The following is a 12793-nucleotide window of genomic DNA, read 5'->3' as shown; positions in this document are numbered from 1 at the left end:
GGCAGACCTCTAGACCCCTGGGTGCCTCGTGTTTGAGGGTATCCAGGATTTGCTTTAGCCAGGTATGGTAAAACGTGCCGGTATGCATATGACTGCCAGGAGAGGAAAAGTTTGTACTCACAGTCCCCTCGGAGGGGGAGGCAGGGCACACCACGGAGGGCCACAGGGGGAGGCCCTGCAGTCAGTCAGGAGCCAGAGGGCATGATGGGAAAACGTGGGCAAGAGCCTTTGCTGTGGTTTCTGTGGCGAGGAACGGGTGGGGCAGAGTAAACAGGCTTAGGACTGGCTAGTTTGAAAAATCTCAGTGGGCTCTGGGGCGTAGGGGCTGTCCCTAGTTGCCCAACACCTGCCCCCGGGGGTGATCAGGGCAAGGGGACGGTGGCCCTGAGTGCGAGAGCCCCACAGAGGAGGGGTTCGGAGTGTGGGCTCTGGATTGGTGGGTTTGCATGTGAAAGGCGCTCTTGCAAGTGAATCCTTCCTGAGCTCTAGGAACCCGCCAGCCCTGGGAGGGGCAGGCTTTCCTGGGTCAGCAAGGGCCCAGATGTCAGATCATCAAAAATAGAGAATAGAAAGACATGGTTGAAACGGCTGGACTGTGCCAGAGCCACCAACTTGTGTCCTGATCAGCCAGTTACTTCCGTGGCTGCACAAGTTACAGAAAGACTCGATTAGTGGTTGTCCACCCCTTATTTAAAAAGTCTTAAGTAGTTTGAGAAGAGCAGTGGTGGCTAGACCCTCCAGGGGAAAAAAAACGATTTTTCCCAGCATACGGCTGCCAAATGAACGACATTATGTTTACCTGTAAGAAGCCCCCCCCAGCTCGGATCCTTTGGGGGCATATGTGTGTAATAAGTCATAAAGCAATACAAAGAATATCAGTGCTCTAAAGAAATACCGTATGTATTTGAGCAAACAAGGGCGTTCTAAAACATCATGATAATTTCTCACTTGACACCTTTCTTGTATACAGTGAGTCCTCCTTTATTCGCGGATTCTGTATTTGCAAGCGTACCTACTCACTAAACTTTATCTGTGACCCCAAATCCACATCTGTGGGGCCTTCACAGTCCTGTGCGGGCATGTGCAGTGAAAAACATGAGTCACCCGACATGCATGTTGCCAACTGAGGCCAGACAAGGTCACACCCTGCCTTCTTGTTCCAGCTCGTACTGTAGACAAGTGTCCTGTTTGCAGTGTGGTTAATGCCATGTTCTTCACATTTTTGTGCTCCCCGTGGGTGATTGGGCTGCTTGAAATGGCCCCCAAGCATTGTGCTGAAGGGCCGTCTCTGGCATTACTAAGTGCAAGAAGGCTGTGAAGCCTCGGACAGAGAAAATCCATGTGTTAGATGTGCTCCATTCAGGCCTGTGTTGTAGTCCTAGTGACCGTAAGTTCAATGGTAATAGATCAGTAGTATATATTAAATAAGGGGTCTTTCAAGAGAAACACACATAAAACAAGGTTACGTACGGATGGGTTGATGGAAGGGTAGGCAGAAGCTCCCAGGAGCACAGCTTTGGGTCTCCACTAGGAGCAGTGATTCGGCACTGGCTAATTTCAGTATCCACTGCAACTTTACAGAACATCGTGACAGTGAATACTGAGAATCAGCTGCAGCTTTTCATTTTGAAATTGTTTAAGATTCACAAGAAGTTGGGAGGCCCCGACTGGGGGTGGCTCAGTCAGTGAAGCGTCTGCCTTTGGCTCAGGTCATGATCCAGGGTCCTGGGATCGAGCCCCGCATCAGGCTCCTTGCTCCGAGGGGGAGCCTGCTTCTCCCTCTCCCTCTGCCTGCTGCGCCCCCACTTGTGCTCTCTCTCTCTCTCAAATAAATAAAGAAGATCTTAAAAAACAAAACAAAAAAAAAAAAACGACCTCTCAGAATGTTGAATCCCACTCCCCAGAAAAGCTCTTGAGAGAAGTACATTCATTTTCCTCTAGTGCTGGTTCCTTACCGCCCCTCCAAAGGTGATGGTCTGCATGCTGCTGAGAACCACAGTCCCCGCTACTTTACCTGTGTGACAGAAACCCACGAGTGGGTGCACTGGGGACCCAGGAGCCAGGTCGGAAAGGCTAGTGGACAGATCTCATCCTAACGCTGCTGGTTATCGTTGCCTGGAGGAGCGCTTTCGAGTGTGGTTTTCACCCTGAGAATGAGCGAGCCAAGCAGCCTGTCCCAACCAGACTCAATTTGTCAAATCAGAGAGGGTGACAGTTGGGCTTTCTGAGTTTCATCTTTCCATCAGAGGGGAAGGTGATCAGAGCGTACACACGTCCTACTGTCTCAGGTCCTACCTTAATGAGCGGAGGAGTGTGAAGAACCCTTTGGAGCCCCCGATGTGTGTTAGGTTGGCTTACAATCCTTGTATAAAATAGGATCAGCCCCTCTCGTCCACTGTGGTGCTCAGATTCTATTAGTGTATTTAGGATCGGGGGCGTGTGTGGCTGTACATCATGCCCCTGCGGTCTCTGGGTCTCAGAGTCATCCTAACATCTGATCTCAGGTTAATTACAGTCGTGTGTGTGTGTGTGTGTGTGTGTGTGTGTGTGTGTGTGTGTGTGTGTGTGTGTGTGTGTGGTGTCGGCATGAGCCACACCAAGCGCAGTGCTCCCTATTTAGTGATCTTAGATTATTTACAGTGAATCTAAACTTCTGCTTTCTTACCCCCTGCCAAGATGGACGGGGTGTCGGGATTTTTTCTGTGGTTATTTTACCAAAGAAGATACTGTGCGATTTCCAACTAAATGGTCACAGTGGGGACCAATTTCCTGCCCTCCAGACCCACTGTCTCAGCCAATACAGTAGGAGAAGACGCAGCTTTACATTTCTAGAAGGATCACATGGAGGTATAAAAACGGCACAGCCCGGCCTCACACCGCGCTGGGTCTCAGAGCTGCGATCGTGAACATGGGGAACACGCATTCCAAAAGCAATGACAGAGACGGCACACTCCCTGGCCACCCTGAGCTGTCTTTCTGCAGCTCTTTTCCTCGGAAATGGAGCGAGAATGTCTTTCTAGATAACGAGCTGCTGACCTCCAAGATCTTGTCCGTGCTGCGGCCGCAGTCGGAACGGGGCTTTCGGACCGGCCACCTCCGCTACCCTGCCCACTTTCTCAGCACCAATTCTGTGTTTGCCTCTGTCGCAGCGTCCCTGAAGGAGCACCCGAGGGCCACCCTCTTGTCTGATGGCAGCCCGGCCCTGTCCAGGAATGTCGGCATGATGGTCTCACAGAAGGGGGGGCCGCAGCCAGCACCCAGCCCAGTGGGAACGGGGACACAGCTTGGGTAAGTGGGGGCCTGGCCCTACGCCAGGTGCCCGTGGAGGGAGGGAGGAGCAGGATGTGGCGTTCCACTGGGACCCCGCAGCCGGGCTCCCCGAAGGGAGACCCTCAGGTCCGTGTGAACCTGCTCGTTGGCCCCCAGCCACGCTGTCAAATTCCTATTAACACTTGCTTCGGAGATTCGATCCTCTTCTTTATTGAAACCCCGTGTGTTCTGGGCATACTTGGCCATTGGGAGCCAGTTTGTTTCATACTCTCGAAGGGCCCTTGGACAGGGTTCCTGTCTGTGCTGGAGATGATGCTAGAAGTCCCGCTGAGGTTGCCATGGAGGTAGCATCCCGTTATTTATGCCTTACCCTTGTCCTGTAAGGACTTGGAGGTAGTTCCCTTAATCCTCTACTCAGCAGTGTTCAGGTGGAAACCCTAACGCTAACGAATGTCCTTGTGGTGGTCCTTGTATGGGTTGGTGGGGAAAGGGGCTGGTTATCTTCTTCCACTAAGAAAGGGCTCTCCCTCCACCCTCGACTAAGTGTGGCTGTGTCCACCCAACACTTGCTAGAAAGTAGTCCAGGGGCTCCGGTGGGCTCTGATGGCCGTTAAAGGAAGCATACGGTTTAACGCACCCTTAGAACGTGCCTGGGCATTGGATTGAAGTTAGTTATGATGGAGGAAGTCCTGATGTGATGTGGATGGATAGTCTCCTAATTTTTACAAATGACCTGTGACAGAGTTTATATTAAAATCCAGAAAGTTCTCGGATAGACTTGCCTTCATAGAATGTGTGTCTTTAACTAAGTTTTTTAGAATAATTGTTTTTATGATTCTTATTTAGACCAGTCACAGGAGAGATGGATGAAGCCGACTCTGTATTTTTAAAATCTAAGCAGGCAGCTGATGACTCTCTCTCGCTTACGTCTTCGAATGCCGAGCCCATTTTTGTAGAAGGTACAGTCCCCTCGATTCTTTCACGGATGTCCCTCGGTCTCCACCCACACTGGGAAGGGCTGGGACCCACGTCCATGTGTCCCTGGGATGCTGGCTGGGGCGGCCCAGAGCCTGCAAGGCTCCGGCCCCAAGCAGCAACCTCTTACTCCCCCCTCAGACGCCTGCACAGCCTTGCTGAGGAGTGAGATCGAGGCGGACGCCCGCGATTTTGAGGCTGAGTCCTGGAGCCTTTCCGTGGACGCGGCATACTCAAAGAAACAAAAGAAAGAGGTGGTAAAGAGGCAGGATGTGCTCTATGGTAAGAAGTTCTGTGCCGTCACACTGACCTTCCAGTTGCTTCTTCTCTGCCTTTGTTCTGATGGGTTGCACCTAGGAGTCTGGGCTCCACGGAGACCTCAGGCTCCCCGCTGGGGCTATGGGGCCCACTCTCCCTGCTCCCCAGAGCAGCCCTGCCTTCCCAGTGAGGGAAGAGGTGGCCTGGGAGGGCCTTATGAGGACGAGTGTGGCTGATCGCCCAGTCCTGACTCATCCTGACCCTGCTGGTGACCCGAGAGAGAAGACTATCCTGGGCCCATCCCAGCCATCCGTGGTGACCACAGACAGGCCTGGGGTGGCTGTGACTAGGGGGCTTGGGGGCCATACGACAAAGCACTGGCTCCAGGGTGGACGCCCTGGCCGTGGGCAGCCATTCTCCTCAGATGGGAGGTTACAGGTCATTGTGCCAACCGTAGCTTTCAGACACAGAGCCCATCCCCGGGCCAGGTGCCCTGTTGCAGGGCCCATGTATGTCCCTCCAGGCCTCTGGACCCCCATAAACAGGATGACAAAGGCCCAAGACACCCTCCCTGGAATCTGAGGCCTTTCTCTCCAGAAAGCCCTTACTTGTTCTTATGATTCTCTCTCCGTGGGAATCATTCCCCAAGACCGACAGTGTTGTGTCGCCCAAGGAGATACTTTCTGTCCCTCGTCAGTGCTCCGTGAGAAGGTTCTGGCATATCAGTGTCTTCACTTTCTACTGGGGTCCACTGACCCCTGCGTCCCTCCACGTTTCACACCCTGAGCTTTCTGCCCGGGCTGGAGTAGATTGGGGTGTGGGCAGGAGGAGAGCCCTACGGGATGCTTCGCCTCAGGGCTCCAGACCCAGGGCAGAGATCCTGCAGGGAGGGACGGAGACAACCGGGCTGGCTGCTTTCATCCGGGCAGCCCTTTGCCAGGTTGTCTCACCCTCTGGGCAAACACAGGCCGTGTCCGGCCCCCACGGCTGGCGGCCCCAGGCCAGGCTCTGCTGACCTGTGTCTCTGATCTCTAGCCGTTTCCAGGCCTTGATTTGAACAACAGCGAAACTCCAACACGAAACCTGATCTGTCTTTGCCTTTTACCAGAGAATTAAATTCTTCACTTGAACTCTGCTTTTTCATTGGTTATAGTCCAGGTCTGGTCACTGGCCTGCACAGGTGTGTGTGTTTCACATCCCAAGGAGTGGTGTTCACCAGAACAATCTTCCTGCTTAAAACAGCCTCAAAATGTCTTCAGGCCTGAAATCCTCTTGTGAATGGGAGGGTCCCAGGACACATCCTGAGTCCTCTCTTCCCTGACGTCACTCCGGCCCTTGCTGCTCCCTTACACTGGGGCCCCTGCGGCACTGGGCCCCGGGGGATGGGAGGCCCGCCCCCCAGGCAGTAAGACCACCAGGGGGAGGGCCTCGGTGGGGAACTGGGAGAAGCCAGTGAGGCGCCCGGTGGGCAGGCGGTACGCATGCGTGCCATCACGGGCCGCAGGAGGAGCGGAGCGGGTCAGTCCTTTGGTCCGTGTTCCCACAGAGCTGGTGCAGACGGAGGTACACCACGTCCGGACACTCAAGATCATGCTGAAGGTCTACTCCAGGGCCCTGCAGGATGAGCTTCAGTTCAGCAGTAAGGCCATCGGCCGCCTCTTCCCGTGTGTGGATGAGCTGCTCGACATGCATAGCCACTTCCTCTCTCGGCTGAAGGAGCGCCGCCAGGAGTCCCTGGAGGAGGGCAGTGACCGCAATTACATCATCCAGAAAATCGGGGACCTCTTGGTACAGCAGGTGGGCATGCCGGGACGGGCACAGAGCCTGGGTGAGCCCCTGCCTCGTCTCTGTTCCGTGCAGTGGTGAAAAGAACATGGCCCCTGTTTATTGAGAGCCTACAGCAGACAGCGGTCCTGGGCCTTTTCAGAAACACAGAGGCCTAAGTGCCGAATGCACCTGTGCAGACACTGTCCACCGTCGCATTCTGGGCTTTTCTTTGGTTGCTCGGCTGGGCTCTTTGTTTTTGTTTTTCTGGTTTGACCTCCGTGTTTTTGGCTGTTAGAAGCAGGCCTGTGGTAAAGGGTGCCAACCCTGAATTGACTTCTGAGTCGAAGTCCGAGCCTAGGCCAAGGTTGACAGAGGGGGCCCAGAACTCCTTGTCGGACCTCAGAGTGTTCCAGGCATCCAGAGTCAGCTCATTAGAGTTAATTAAAAGAATGCCCCGTCTGCCTTTTTTTTTTTTTAGATTTTATTTATTTATTTGAGCGAGGGAGAGAGCGCACTACCGGGGAGGGGCAGAGGGAGAGGGAGAAGCAGACTCCCCGCTGAGCAATGAGCCCCATGCGGGGCTCGATCCCAGGACCTGGGATCATGACCTGAGCCGAAGGCAGACGCTTCACCAACTGAGCCACCCAGGGGCCCAGCTTTTAAATGTTTCTGACATTCTTCAGCATAAATGTTCTCCTCCTTCTTGGACTGCAGGAGGTTTTACAGCTACAGCCCATTAGAAAGTTTTCTCCTCTTGCCTTGTTGTACCTCGTGACAAGACCCCCTCCCCCCGCCCACTCACCCAGAACTGAAGCATTCCCCTGCGTGAGTGCTTGTCAGATAAGAAAGTGGGGGCACAAGTTTATTTGAGATGTATTGTAGCAGAGTCAGCTGAGCCAGACGAGCGCACTCCCTGGCGGTTCTCCTGTTCCTTCCCACTAACTTCCCGGTTGTCTTTCTGTAGTTCTCCGGCGAAAATGGGGACAGAATGAAAGAAAAATACGGTGTCTTTTGTAGTGGCCACAATGAGGCCGTCAGCCATTACAAGTTGCTGCTCCAGCAAAACAAGAAATTTCAAAGCCTGATCAAGGTAAAAAAAAAAAAATTTTCTTAATTAAAAAATGTGTCCTCTTTGCTGGAGGTTGTTTGCCACAGGACTGTAGACTCTGGGAGAGCTTAAGATTACAAGGTACCTGTTATAAACCAGCGATTTTCAAGTTTTTGTTTCCTTCTTCCACCACAAACTTGTTCAGAACACATCCGGGAAGTCCAGATGTAGAACAAAGCAAAACACACCTTCGTTCGCGGCCGCACCAGCAGGCCCGAGCATGGAACCTGCGGGCCCTCGTTCCTCAGACTGCCAAGGGGACACAGTTGTCGTTTCAAGGGGCCACCTGCCCTGGGATCTGCCCCTCCCTCGCCTCTTTCCCACTCTGGTCCCCACTTGTCCCCCGACCCCATCCTCCCGGGCCTGCGAAATAACCCACACCTGCCTTCTGCCTAACAGTGTGCAGGTGCTCAAAGCCCAGACCCAAAAACGCAGCATCCAGCCTGAGTCCACCAGGTTGGGCAAGGCCCTGCCTCCGGCATCCTTGAAAGCATACCTGGGTCAAGGCCACTTGGCTGTCGGCATGCATCCTGAAGCCACTCCGTCACCTGCTGCTTGGCCCCCAGGGACTTTAATTTGAAGTGATAGCCAGTAACTAACAGTTTAGAGTTAAGAAGGACAGGTTTTCAAATTCTGCTCCCTTACTATTGCAGTGGATAGACATAAAAGGGAGAGGGTCGGTCTGGGGTTGGCCCTGGAAGCTCGCAAACTCCGCAGTACTCTTCTGGTCCTGCTCAGAAGTGGCTCTCACAATTGTTGGCATTCCTGGAGTGTGTGAGCGCAGGGGGAGCAGGGAAGCGGAATGTGTGGAATGCTCTGGAGGGTACTGGAAACCGCTCTCCGCCCTGCTGAGAGATGGCTTTGGATGACGGCCTTCTGGGTCCTTAGCCAGAGGTGTGCATCGGGAGCCAGCAGGGGGCTGACTCGGGACAGGCTCGTTCCAGAGGGTTCTGACAGCCGTCAGTCAAGGTCTTCGTGTGTGGATAGGCGTGTGTGGGGGTGTGTGCACGCGCCCACGATACACAGCTCTCAGGTGATTCCCTCCCACCTCCCTGGCTGGTTCTGGTCTCTTAACAGGTTTTACGGCGGGGCGGGGGGGTGGGGGCTGCCTTTACTTCTGTGGCCTTTCTACATACAGCAGGCAAGGCCCTACTTCCACTGAATGCTTGAAAAGGTCCTGCTGAGCTGAGAAAGGGAGAAGGCTCTAGCCGAGTTGGCACAAGCTAAGATGCCAACAGGGCATTTTGTTTTCCATGTCATAGAAAATTGGCAACTTCTCCATCGTGAGGCGGCTTGGCGTGCAGGAGTGTATCCTTCTGGTCACTCAGCGCATAACCAAGTACCCCGTGCTGGTGGAGCGCATTATTCAGAACACAGAAGGTAAAGTAGCTTTCCTCGCTGCCTTGCCCGTCGGTTGCTGCTTTGAGGGGCGATCTCTGTCTTTCTGCCCCGTTTTGCCAGTGGATTGGATAAGCGCCTCTCTGTGCTTCGTCCCTGGTTGTCTGGATTCATGCTAAGTGCTGGGGTCTCCGACCCAAGAAAGATGGGGTGCCAGGTCTTATTTGCCCGCTATTACCCCGCAGGCAGGACCGAAGAAGGCCCTGGGTCATTATCGGGCGAGTAGATTAATGTTGATCCAAACACAGAGATGGCCTTTGTGTCGCGTGCCTGGAACCTGGAGGGTGGAGGAAACAGGGCATACAGCCCAGCCTAGAGTTCTCAGAGGCCAGGGCCTGACCACACCTGACCGTACCTCTGCCACCTCCAGGAGATTCAGGCCCTGGGAGGAGGAGGGAGTGTTTTATGGAGAGCAGGGCTATGCAGGCCTCTCATTGCGTTCAGTGGAAGCTCTGTCTTGGCAAAAACCAAAGGCCGGGTTGCCGCATTTCATTTGGAGAAGCATTTACATCTCCGGAGATCTGAGTTGGGAGGTAGATTCTTGAGGGCCCTCTGCGCAGTGGCTTCAGGGAACAGCCCTCCTAGGCCCCGGCGCGTGTCCCCTTGCGCCGGGTTGGTGGAAGGGGCGAAGGAAAGCGCTAAGTCTGCTGTGTGTGGCAGCCGGCACCGAGGACTACAGAGACCTGACCCAGGCCCTGAACCTCATCAAGGACATCATCTCCCAAGTGGACGCCAAGGTCAGCGAGTCCGAGAAGGGCCAGCGCCTCCGGGAGATCGCAGGGAAGATGGACTTAAAGTCCTCCAGCAAGCTCAAGAACGGGCTGACCTTCCGCAAAGAGGACATGCTGCAGCGGCGACTCCACCTGGAGGGCACGCTGTGCTGGAAGACCACGTCGGGGCGCCTGAAAGGTAAAGGCCTGTCCCTCGCCTCTGCTGTGGGGGGGCCCTCCCGGATCAGCGGCACCATTCTGCATGAGCGGGTGCCAGCCTGGCTGCGCCGGGGCCGAAGGCGGGTTGCACGCCGAGTCAGAATGAGACAGGCAGGCAGGGGTGTTGGAAAAATGAGACAGCACCCTCTTTCTCGGGCTTTGAGGTGCTGTGCACCCACCAAGAGGGCCACTAGGTCACACTGATCCCTTGACTCCTGAGCAGAAACCCCAGGCATCGGGACACCCCGGGTTTGTCAGAGGCCCCGGGATGCCAAACAAGCAGCCGCTGAAGGGCCCCCGTGTGGGTAGACGCACCACCCGGACCGCTGATCTCAGTGTCCCCAAACATCCCACTCACTGCGCAGGGTGTCCTTCGAGCCCCACCTCCAAAATCCACGGTGTACTTCCAGACCAGAGAGCACTCGGGACTCAACCCTGAGTTTCCTGGATCATTTCATGAGCTTCTGGAAACATCCTCACCTGTCCGTTAACATCAGCATCTTTTTCTTTTAATAATTTTTTTAAAAGATTTTATTTATTTACTTGAGAGAGAGAGACAGGGTGAGAGCGCACAAGTGGGGTGAGAGCAGAGGGAGAAGCAGACTCCCCGCTGAGCAAGGGAGCCTGATGCAGGAATTGAACCCAGGACCCTGGGATCATGACCGAGCTGAAGGCAGACGCTGCACTGACCGAGCCACCCAGGCGCCCCAACATCCACATCTTTAAAGCTCTTTAGGGGAGTGCTGGAGATGGCCAATGACCAAATATGTTTGTCCGGAATTTGCACAGGCGAGCATCTAGCGGACGATTTAGCTCCTCCTGTGTGCTGGCCCCCGAGGTGGGTGGTAAGAGGCCCCTGTCCTCAGGGTGCTTTAGTCAGTGCCCCAAAAGGGAGAACTAAGGAAACAAACAGAAACAAGTGAAGAGTGCAGTAAATGCTTCAGAGGAAGCCAGCGGGCCACAGTCGAGAGGATTCCGCAGGGAGAGGCCGCCTGCCCTGGAGAGGGCGGTGCTCACGCTTCCCGAGACGCAGAGGGACGTTCACTTTGGGATTTGCACCTGTGTGCCAAAGCTCTGCTGAGAGGTTCCTGCAGGGACAAGGCACCGAGCCTGCTGTTACCAGGGATCTCGCAGCGCGAGGGGCCTGAGGCCGGCTGCGGGCGACCAGAGGCTCGGGGGGCAGCCGACCTGGGAGCGGGAGGAACGGAGGGGCAATTCACATTTGAGAAATCAGCAGAATCTCAAAGAGCAGACCTGCAGGTGCCACGACAGCGGGGATGGGACGGCAGGTGCCAAGGCTGGGCAGCAGCCCAGGAACCTGCAAGAGGGGACTCCAGCCTCTGGCTTGTGTTAAATGTTGAAACCCAGGAGGTGATAGAAAATAGTGAGGTGGGGGCGCCTGGGTGGCTCAGTTGGTTGAGCGACTGCCTTCAGCTCAGGTCATGATCCTGGAGTCCCGGGATCGAGTCCCGCATCGGGCTCCCTGCTCAGCGGGGAGTCTGCTTCTCCCTCTGACCCTCTTCCCTCTCGTGCTCTCTCTCTCTCTTTCTCTCGAATAAAAAATAAAAAAAAAAAAAGTGGGGTGGACGGAAACCCTCAGGCCCCCACAGGAGCCTCCCGGCACCGCGCTGGGTGACCAGGACCCCTCCCCCGGGGCCGAAGCCTCCCCGGGACGCATCCGTGTCTGCCTGGCAGGACCCGTGTGTCCCTGCGACCTCCTGAGACATTTTCTTCTGTGCTTTCTCCTTAGATGTCCTTGCTGTCCTGCTGACGGATGTGCTCTTGCTGCTACAAGAAAAGGATCAAAAATACGTCTTTGCCTCTGTGGTAGGTGTCCTGTCTCTTCGGACGAAGGGTCCTGCCTGCCTTAGGGACCCTTAGGGGCTTGCTGCCCAGGGCCCAGAAGGTTCCGGCAAGGCAGGAGTCGAATTTTCCGAGACCCGGGGGTCCTGTCCGGTTGCCTGGGGAGGCTTCGGGGGCTCGTGCTAACATCCGGTCCAGTCTCAGCCTTTACGTTTCTGTGGCTCTCCCTCTCTCGGGGCTCAGGGTCTTGGGGGCTCCAGCTAAGTCCCTGTCCTGCCTCCTCTCCTGAGTAGGACACTAGTCATGCTGAACTGGGCCCAGTATGGCTAATGACTTCATTTTGCCTTAATCACCTCTGTGAAGGCCCCATCTCTGAATAATCACAAAAGGGTCTTTTCCCCCCTAGATGGCAAATATCTCTGCTCTGAATTATTGGAGAACAAAGGGGGCACACGTGTCCCCTACCACCCCCTTCCCCTCAGACTCTCAGTTCCACAGCTGCTCAGATGCATCCGGGTGAAACGGGTCCTCCCCCACCTCGCCTTCCACCCACACAGGACTCGAAGCGCCCGGTCATCTCGTTACAAAAGCTCATTGTGAGGGAGGTGGCCAACGAGGAGAAAGCCATGTTTCTGATCAGTGCCTCCCTGCAAGGGCCCGAGATGTACGAGATCTATACCAGCTCCAAAGAGGAGAGGAACACTTGGATGGCCCACATCAGAAGGGCCGTCGAGAGGTGAGAAGGGCCCGTGTGGACGTTCCCTCCCCCCAGCTGTTTTGCTCTTGGCTTTGACAGTGGGCAAAGCAGCTGTGACCTTGAAGTACCCAAGAGAGTGCTGGAGGTCACAGGCAGGCAGGACACCCCTCTGCTGTCCTCTCCCTCATTCCGCCTTGGTGCCTTGTCCATCCTGCTCAGCTAGAGGGGCCGCACGGCCCCATTGCGGCTCCTTCCGGCAACAGCCCGACCCTGTCAGATGCTAAAAAGGCCCAGATGTTGCTCGCCAGTGGGCGTGGGGCCAGGCTGTTCTGCGCTTCTGTACTGGGGGGTACAGTGAGGGCCCCCTGAGCCGGGGGCCGGACCTGTTGGAGGAGGTTGTGGCGTCCTGTTCCCCTTCCTCGGGCCGCGGGACCCCCGGGGACCCCAGCCAGCCTGATGCTCCCTCTCTTTATGCCTGGAAGCTTCCTGAACCTGCTCAGGGCTCCCTCGATACTCAGTCCTGCGGGTCCCCAGGAAATGAGCTGTCCTCCGTCCCCTCCCGCACATGGCGGCCAGGCTCGGAACCTG

The 12793-nt window shown here is 55.4% G+C and overlaps 1 protein-coding gene across 3 annotated transcripts in view; it reads left to right on the top strand.

Annotated features, from left to right (window-relative positions):
* Positions 1-12793, top strand: part of ARHGEF18 (Rho/Rac guanine nucleotide exchange factor 18) — an 85998-nt gene that overhangs the window by 63457 nt on the left and 9748 nt on the right. For all 3 annotated transcript variants that reach the window (XM_027582993.2, XM_027582994.2, XM_027582995.2), the window contains 9 exons: positions 3150-3288; positions 4117-4229; positions 4387-4527; positions 6050-6300; positions 7235-7360; positions 8641-8758; positions 9437-9685; positions 11456-11532; positions 12066-12244. In XM_027582993.2, coding sequence (XP_027438794.1) covers positions 3150-3288; positions 4117-4229; positions 4387-4527; positions 6050-6300; positions 7235-7360; positions 8641-8758; positions 9437-9685; positions 11456-11532; positions 12066-12244 — 1393 coding nt within the window. The remainder of the gene's footprint in view (positions 1-3149; positions 3289-4116; positions 4230-4386; positions 4528-6049; positions 6301-7234; positions 7361-8640; positions 8759-9436; positions 9686-11455; positions 11533-12065; positions 12245-12793) is intronic.

The sequence above is a fragment of the Zalophus californianus genome, chromosome 1 (genome assembly GCF_009762305.2).
Source record: "Zalophus californianus isolate mZalCal1 chromosome 1, mZalCal1.pri.v2, whole genome shotgun sequence".
NCBI classification, from domain to species: domain Eukaryota; kingdom Metazoa; phylum Chordata; class Mammalia; order Carnivora; family Otariidae; genus Zalophus; species Zalophus californianus.
The sequence above is the reverse complement of the archived record's forward strand: the minus strand, read 5'-3'. Positions and strand labels throughout refer to the sequence as shown.